At 43.4% G+C, this 9132-nt stretch overlaps 1 protein-coding gene across 1 annotated transcript; it reads right to left on the bottom strand.

Moving 5' to 3' along the window:
* Window positions 1-5916: 5916 nt before the first annotated feature.
* On the bottom strand, window positions 5917-7610 carry LOC138789630 (uncharacterized). The gene is made up of 3 exons (XM_069968368.1): window positions 7326-7610; window positions 6949-7095; window positions 5917-6807 (listed from the first exon to the last, which is right to left on the bottom strand). Exons 2-3 carry the CDS (start codon window positions 7056-7058, stop codon window positions 5919-5921), a joined length of 999 nt encoding a protein of 332 aa, XP_069824469.1. The 5' UTR covers window positions 7059-7095; window positions 7326-7610; the 3' UTR covers window positions 5917-5918.
* Between the last annotated feature and the right edge of the window lie 1522 nt (window positions 7611-9132).

Below are 9132 nucleotides of genomic sequence, written 5' to 3'. Positions count from 1 at the left end.
TGATTTGCATTAATGCGACATGCCTATTTTAGCCATGTATACAGATGGCAACACTTTATCAGTCTGAATACAAAGCCTCTATTTCATATGGTAATTCAAAATTTCGTAACCCTGTCAGTAACCAAAGTGAAAACTAACGTTGATTTCTAGTCAACAGTGGCCTTTGCCGCCAAGGGCTGGTTATTTGCATATGTAAATGAGTGTGTTCGCTCACATATGGACATAGTGGCTGGGCTGATCCACCGGTTCGGTAGCTCCAATATAGAATGGATCACAGAAATCGTGGGGCCCAAGCGGCAAGCAGGTACGACATGGTGCAAACAAAGGGGTGTAAGGAATGAATCTAGGAATAACAAACGTGTTGTTCTGTGGTCATTTCATGGCTGAGCACCAGTTTTCTCCTTCTGGAGATTACACCTTAGTTTGCAGTTAACTGACGACCAGTGAGTGCCTGGCCTGAGGGCTGGGTATGAGGTATCGTTGGTACAGGTGTGCTCTCGGCCTTGTCAGAGAGTGGACATGTGTCCTGGACCTTTGCAGGTGCCTTTTGGGCCGGAAGGGAAAGGAATGTTGTGTTTGTGGTCCATTTCTTGGAGAAGTGGCCAAATGTTATATAGCATTGTTAGTGCATGTATCTGAGTGCCACCCTGCACTGTGGCTAGTTGCACCTGTGTGATGAGAGCAGGATTGCCATTTGGCCTTGACATAGGATGATAGAAGAAAGGAATTATTTATTTGAAGCTTAGCCATGAGAGAAATATTGTTTGCCACACATTTCTCACGGTCTTATTTTGTAATTGTCCTTGTATATTTTTAAATATAACTCAAAATACAGGGATGAATGTAACAACTGTTTGTGTCCAGGCTTCACCTAGGCCGTGTCCGTGACTGGATGGAGATAACAAATGTATCATTTTGAGTTCCTATGGGTAGAAGCCAAGGTTATTTAGGATGTGTCTGCATTGTAAGAATCTGCACTTTGAAAACCGTCGCTGGAAGAAGAAGTGATTTGGACAACAAAGCCGGAGTGATTCATGGAGCCCGAGATGTATCCTGATCGGTCTGTTATAGCCGTCGGCCAGCTGATCAGTGAAGTAAGTATTTTCTGGAGCTGTTGGGAGTGCTTTATACATAGATAAGATCATCGATAGAAAGATTTCGATCGTCCTTTGGACTCGGAGAAGATAGTTGTGTGGCCGTGACTTAATGTATGACTGTCATTTGTTGTGTGAGTCACATTTACATACATGTAATTTACAAGTCTTGTCTTTTATATCGCTTTTTGTGATGTCCAAAAGTCACATCTGTAATTGCATCCTGTTTAAGTGGTAAATAATTTAGTGAAAACAAATCGATTATGTAATGATCAATAGATGCTAGATAATATTTATTTTATGTGTACGATTGTCTATAGTCATTTAGTGGCACGATACATCGCTCCGAGTAGTTTATGTAAGTACGATTGTGTGTAATTCCTATGTGTTTGCCATCAGGGGGCGCTTGAAATCCAGCAATGACTGCATGAGTCTTTTCAGATGTGTGTGTCTCCTCCAAATCTGTGAATGTGTTAGCTCTTTCGGACCATGTAACGCACATCGTATTTTAGCCGAGATTTGTAAGTAATGGCTGGTCGAGGAATTGTCCTTGTAATAGCACATGTTGTTGGGCAAACAGGGCGTGACTTAGGATTGCTCTTAGCGAGATGGCCGTGCAGCGAACTCTCTCCCTCCTCCCTCCTCCCTCCTCCCTCCTCCCTCCTCCCTCCATGATGGTTGTTGGCGGCACATACATAGTAGAAATCCTACCATATAATGTGCTGATAGTGTCATCATAAGGAGGTCGCTTAAATAGTACGCAAATCACGCACAAGATCCGGCGCAGGCTGATGATGCTATAGGCTAGCGACACAGCGTGGACACGCCCCCTCTCTGTAGTACATGCACGTCATCAGTGTGCGTAGCGGGGTTGTTGTTTAGCCGGAGTGTTTGGTGTGCTGTGCTAATTCTGTTCACTGCTCGGCTAATGAGTATTTTGGCTTTTAGCGCTGCTCTGCTTTGTACTTTGTCAGGCGTTGTAACGTCGGAAGCACACACAATCCGCAGCAGCCACGTTCAAAGAGGCGTGGCCGACCATTATGGCACTTGTAGTGCAGCGGCTTACGACGTGACAATGCCGGACAGAAATGGGTAAGCTGAGCATCGTTACATGGTGTCACATAGCAATTCGCCGAGCACACGACACGCAATAGTTAACCCCCCCCCACCCCCGCTACGCCCAGTGCTGAGGTGGCGAGACTACAGAGAGGAGGCGTGTCCCCCCGTGTCGCTATCCGATCCCAGACCCCCGCGCCGGATTGTGGCCTTCCATTCCCTAGTAGTAAGCACATATATTTAGGGCAAATACTATGAGGACATGATGTGAGTAGTAGTGTACTGTGTATATGATATGTGGCGCCAGCAAACATCATGGAGGGAGGGAGTTGGCTGCAGGTGAAGCTGGAGACCCCACCCACATAAGTGACGTACTATTTACAATCAAACATGGCGTGTAGCATGTGACATGGGTGTAGTAGCTATGACCTTATTGACTAATAATTTCTAAGACGTTACTGTAATTATTTTGGATTTTCAGGTCCATGCTCGGCCAGTGCTATGGGACGGCCCTGCGCCTGGGTACAGAAGCCGGCTAACACGGAGTGCCGCATGGAGGGAGGTTGCCCGGATTGTATACCCAGATTGGGACCAGCATACTAGATTACAGCAATGGATAATTGGTAAGTTGTTTAGCCACTGTGGCAAACCATTAACTCGAGTGTTATGGTCACCTGACGCTGATATATTCCTAATGTGTGGATGCTTTTGCTTGAAGCTAACTATGTGGAGACCAGGTGGTCCAGTGTGAGGGACCGATTCATCAGGCAGCGACGGCAGCTGATCAGGCGTGGGGCCGCCCAAGAAGAACTGGCCGCTTTGCGTTTTGCCCCAATGCTGCGTTTCATTTTGAATTCCCCCAGACGCCGCAGGTAAGTGTGTGTGTTAATTGCATGTGTCCATGGTAGTAGCAGATGATGATGGAAGTAGCTCAGTGTCTTATGTGTGCAGACATAGACATGTGTTAGATTTATATAGATTGTATACATCGAGGCTCCAGCAGGGGGAGCAGTATATTTAGTGAACACTTTAGAGTAATCTCGATTTCGGGAAGATGAGGCGCCCCCTGCTGGACACCAGATAACTAACAAATGCAGCCTGGCCTAACCGCTTTGGGAACAGCTTTTGATCCCTCCAGGATCTAATCCAGAACATGAAATGGCAGTTATGCCAATAGCGTGGACTGTCTTCATAATGTTTAAACAATGTACGCAATGTGTCCATAGAGTAAACTAATGTTCCACTCGGGTGGCCTTGTGAAGACCCACATTTTGGGTCAACAGTGTGTGAATATATTGTAAAAAGTTCTAGTGTGGCACCTCGTACATAGAAAATAGTGTGAAAGCAGGCAGAGTGTAATCCTGCATTGGATGCCTCCATTTTAGTTATCTGGCTAAATATGTCCTTAAACAAAAGTGCCATCTTAGATAGTGACCAGTGTTGTTTTCTCCTCAGACCACAAGTAGTTCAGCAACCAGCAGAGGCCTCATCGGATGAAGAGAATGAAGAACCTAATCTGGCAGAGGGGTTGGCCAGGACTCCACCACCAAGATGTCAAGAGGGTCCTGTGGAGCCTGGCGAGAGAGAGTGACATGTGCCTTGACCGTCCAACAACATTTGTGTTTGTTCCGCACTCCCTCTCCTCAGCTACACCAACACCACCCCTTGTCTGCTACACTGTAGGGCCTTAGTGCCAACCGCGCCTTACTAGCATTAATAATTTCCTAACATTTGTGTGCACCAGGACCACATCAATAACACACTGTTTAGAAGGTCTGGCATCACATTAGCTAGGGATGACAATAACAGCTTGGGGGGATTGGGATGTCCCTTTTATTTTTGTGGTGCCAGAATACAGTCAGGCTGGCTGTGTCCTTCACATATTGCCCACACTATTGCCTCTGCACACTATTCTAACTTCTGTCAACATGGTCCAAAGTAGTCTCCACACACCCTCGCCCACATCCACCCACACACACTATCATGTGAATGTTTTATTTTTTGACATGTAATAAATCCATTGCGACATATCTTGTTGTTTCCCGAAATCTTATTTTTTACTTGTTTATGTTTTAGTGTTTAAGGGTTAAAAAAACAAATGATTATTGACTGCCACTAAGGAACTACGAAATACGCTTCAAAATACTTAGTGGACTTTGTTTGCATAGAAAGCTGTATTGAATGTTGCTATTGTGTCTTATAAAATTTTGTTGTATGCTTTACGTTAGTAGAAAATGAACACATGCTGGATGTCCTTCAGGAGAATATTTCTAATCATATGTGAGACATTGCTGTATGTGTTAAAATGAATGTGTCATGATAGGAAATATTATAATGTAGTTAAGTATTTCATTTATCAGGCCAACACTCTCCTGCTGTGGCCACTTCCTGCCTTGGCCACAGATGGCAGCAGAGAGCACTGTCATACATGACAAACAAGGAATCGCAACATTCACTACATGTTCGTAGTAGGTTCACAATACGTGTATTTGAGTCAGTATATTTTGGTCAGTATTGTTAACAAAACCAGTAGTGGCTTAAAAACACAAAGGCTGTGTTCACACAATGTAGAAATAGAGTGGCTGTGCGCCATTTAAAGTGAAATATTGCTAAGTTTTTTTCTAAGAATGGATGTTATTTGGAAATGTCCTTATTTAGTGTTTTAATGGCGCACATCCACAACATTACAACATTGTGTCGAGATCCTTTGGGTGTTTAGAATCCACTGCTGTTTTTGTTAGCTATACTGAGTGAAATACACGTATTGTGAAGCCACTAGCGAAGATGTAGTGAATGCTGCGATTCCTTCTTTTTGAGGTCTGAGCCTGCTCTATGCTGACATCTGTAGCCAAGGCAGGAAGTGGGCAGAGCAGGAGAGGCTTGTGATGAGCACTAACATATTTTGGGACATTAATGTTATTATCATGACACTATCATTTCCACATAGAGCTCTATGTCCGATGGTAGTAGAAATCTCCTCCTGCAGGACATCCAGCATGTGGTCATTATGTACAAAGTGGAGGATATATAAACGTACACACAATAAACTACATAATGTAGCGTTTACACTGGCAGATTGATGTGATGGATTTTGGATAAGAAATCCAGGAGATGACTGTAGACAAGGAACAGGTGATCAAGTAAAGAGCGAGATTTCTAATCTTTGAATACACTCTTCTGTGTTTTACAGAAAAAAAATGGATGATAAAATAATATTTTTGAACCGCAACCTAAGTAGACCACATCCAGCTGGCGCACCTGGGTGATGTGTGGAGGGATATATGTGGTGTGTTAATAGTGATTGTTAAGAAGTGAGATGGACTGTGGCACTAGAAGATATCAGATCCTGTTACATATCCCACACTAGAAAGTTAGACATATAGTGCGCACCCTGCTGGTCACTCCATAGGAAATGCACATGTTTTGATCACATCAATCTTTCAGCACACTAGGTTCAAAGGACTATACAATTAACATTAGCATGATGTGACCATGCTCGATAATTACTGGCCAGTAGTATATCGAGTGAGGTAATGTGTATTTTCGAACACTACTATGTGGGAACACACAACATGTTTTACATACATTGAAAAGGCAGACACATTGTTTAGTCGAATAAGAAAATATATTTTTTGTTTTAGTAAAAAGAGAATGAAAATTAAATATCAACCAATACATCGGGTTCAAACAACAACAAAAAATAAAAAAACACACATCCCAGAGACAGGTGACATACATGCGGGAAAACATCAGTCCTGTGGCCGTGGCTCATAAGGGAGGCTGTGAAAGGGGCACGGGCACGGCGCCTTCAGGAGTCATGAAGTAGTCAGCAAAGAGGTTCCTGACCACTATCCCGCGGTTGAGTTGTCTCCCTTGGCCATAGTTGATAGGGGCACTAAAAGCTGGCAGTGTCTCCACGTTCACCTCCGGGGTGGGAGCATAGTCCCGAAGGTAGTTGTGGAGAACACAGGCAGCTTTAATGACCATGTCAACTGTGGCCAATTTCAACTGCAGGGCAGTGGTAAACACTCTCCACTGACTAGTCATGATCCCGAAGGCGCACTCCACGAAGTTACGTGCCCGGCTCAGCCTCCGGTTAAATAGTCTCCCCCGTTCATCCAGCCCTCTCCGTGGGTAAGGGCGCAGCAGGTTGTTGAGTAAAGGGAAGGCTTGATCCCCTACCATGACGAATGGAGCGGGATGCGTGGTACCCGGAAGAGGAGTGGGAGGAGGTAGAGTCACGTGATCTAAGAGTATGCGCCGCCCAAACTCTGATCTCAGTAGCGCCCGGGAGTCCCCAGTACTGCCATAGGAGCCGACGTCGATGGCAAGGAAACGATACGTGGAATCAACAACCGCGATCAGGACCACAGAAAAAAATTTCTTATAATTGAAATACTGTGATCCTGATCGCGGTGGTTGCTTCACACGTATGTGCTTACCATCAACCGCCCCTATACAGTTGGGGAAATTGGCCACAGACTGAAAGCCTGCTGCTGACTGCAACCAAATCTCCCGGGTCGGACTGGGCATCACGATGGGCTGCAAATGCTCCCAGATCACGGCGCACGTGCACCTCACAATTCCAGAGATGGTGGACGTACCAACCCTGAATTGGAGGTGCAACGATACATAACTCTCCCCTGTCGCCAAGAATCTGTGAAAAAATGAAAAATAGTATTTTATGATTCTATTTCACATTCAGCTACATATTAAATTATTACATATTTTAACACTATATTAGATTTCACTACAATTACATGAACAAATAGTTCGCATTAAAATAAAGCATCTTCACCTTAACGTTATGAGCAGACGTCCCACAGGAGGGATGGATTTCCGCATGTAGGTGTCCTGTCTCTGGAGATGTGGGGTCAAAATGGAAAGTAAATTATCAAAGGCCTCCATAGGCAGGCGCACGAAGTCCTGGAACTTGTCAGGATGTCTGCAACAAATTAAGAAAAATATTGATCACTAATATTACACACAAACACACATCATAGGAAGATGTCATACGGTTTACAAATGTTGAAATTAACATCAAACGTTGTAAGGATAAACAAAAAACATAATAAAATTATGGACTTTGGGGTAAACATTTGTGGACAGTAACCTTTACATTTGCAATATTACATTCAAAGATTTGACGACTTTGATGTATTCAAATCGACATACCGTCGCAAATCATCATACAGGCAACCAATGTGGCCCCGGGTCTCCCTCCGAACATTGATGGGGTGGACCCAATATCGCCGTCCCACCTCCTGCAGACGGCGCTGCTCTGCGTCTTTTTGCCTCTGAGAAGAATTTTTAAAAAATTAAATTTATTATTTTTAAGACATCTCAATTAGTCACAAAATTATTACACAGTTGCATTTAAGGACCTTTGGTCAACAGTACTTAAGGGAGCTTGCATAAACAATACATTTAAATCAATGTTTTACGGATTATAAGCCTAAACAGTTTGTAAGGCTAGTTTGAAATAAGTTACATAAAGCTTTAAAAAAAAAAAAAAAAAAAAAAAAAAAAAAAAAAAAAATATATAGAGACTTACACACAAACGCTGGTAATAATTACGCATCTTCCACAGGATCGAAAGCACCACGAGCTGGTGCTTGCGGCGCAGCCTCATACGCCGGGCTGGCCCATAGGGCGCATTATTAGCGCCATCAGACATCTTTTTTTTTATTTTTTTGGCATTCAAAACACTACAAGCATATGGGCGTACTTCGCGAGTGGGCGGAGATTTTATAGGGATGTGGGTGTGCTTATTTGGCCCGGGGGCAGATTCATGAATCAAATACATGCTTTTGAGCGGGGCCAAACAAGCCAAGACACATCATGACACTACGGCCGGACTCTTACGATAAGACCGTAAGTGGTTTTCAAATACAGCCGCCAGACCACCCGGAGATGTACGGGACAGAAATTTTAACGCCCGCACTGTTACTACGTGTGAAACCGGCCTTACCATGGTAGTTAGATGTCACACAATGGTTCATGAAAGGGTACTTATTGTGTTATTGTGTGAGTTTTTAATGTCTCTTATTGTTCTTTGAGTGGTAAAAGGCTATAGAAATGGTTTGTGGTGGGGTATATATCATGGAGGATGATGTCCTCCAGCTGTGATATTGCAACCTTTTAAAGCTGCTACCAGCAGCACACTGGTTTGAATGAAAACTGGCTTAATAGCACCTACAGACTGGTTTTAATAGACATTGGCCTAACAGCACCTACGGACTGTTTTTTTTTGTTTGTTTGTTTGTTTGTTTTTTAATCTAAACAAACCAAACACTTTGAAGGAAGCCCCACATTCAAGTTAACAAATCCATCAATCAAAGGAGTCAAAGAAATATTGTATCAGAGCAGGGGTGATGTCTATAACTACTTAACACCTCAAAATACATCTAACCAAATCCCTCCATATAAAACATTTAAGTATACTGTGGGCCAATGTGGGTAGACCCCATCCATATTAACAAAACATCCAGAAGACCTTAAACCTTAATCTATAGCTATACGACGGGGACGAGCTGCAAGCCTTCGTAGACCCCAAGATGGCCAACCGACCAGGCGGACACGAAGACCCAAACCACCGGGAAGAGAGGACCCAATCTCTAATCAATAAATAGTATTTAAAATCACAGAAACAAACAAAAAAAAAAAAGAACAGATACAAAACCCAAATTTCCATAATCCATTTTATATTACTTAATTTCACGGGAAGTTCAAAGCTCCACAACAGTGAACCTCTAGTATCCATCTATTACTGCCTTGCGTTGAGTCCAGGGTTTCACATAGCACTCAGGATCTGTCTAGTTACCTTTTATCCCATTATTACTCCCCTGGACCCCTTTTAAACAGTGAGTTCTCGCATTTATGTAGGTGAATTAGTAAGGATTGTCCATTGGCTTCAGTCCCCTCTAAGGAGACTTCGGTCCTTATAAGACACCCCTTATATAATGAATAAAGTATATATAAA

The sequence above is a fragment of the Dendropsophus ebraccatus genome, chromosome 4, assembly GCF_027789765.1.
Source record: "Dendropsophus ebraccatus isolate aDenEbr1 chromosome 4, aDenEbr1.pat, whole genome shotgun sequence".
In the NCBI taxonomy this organism is placed as follows: domain Eukaryota; kingdom Metazoa; phylum Chordata; class Amphibia; order Anura; family Hylidae; genus Dendropsophus; species Dendropsophus ebraccatus.
Note: the sequence above shows the minus strand (reverse complement) of the source record. Positions and strands in the feature narration are given on the sequence as shown.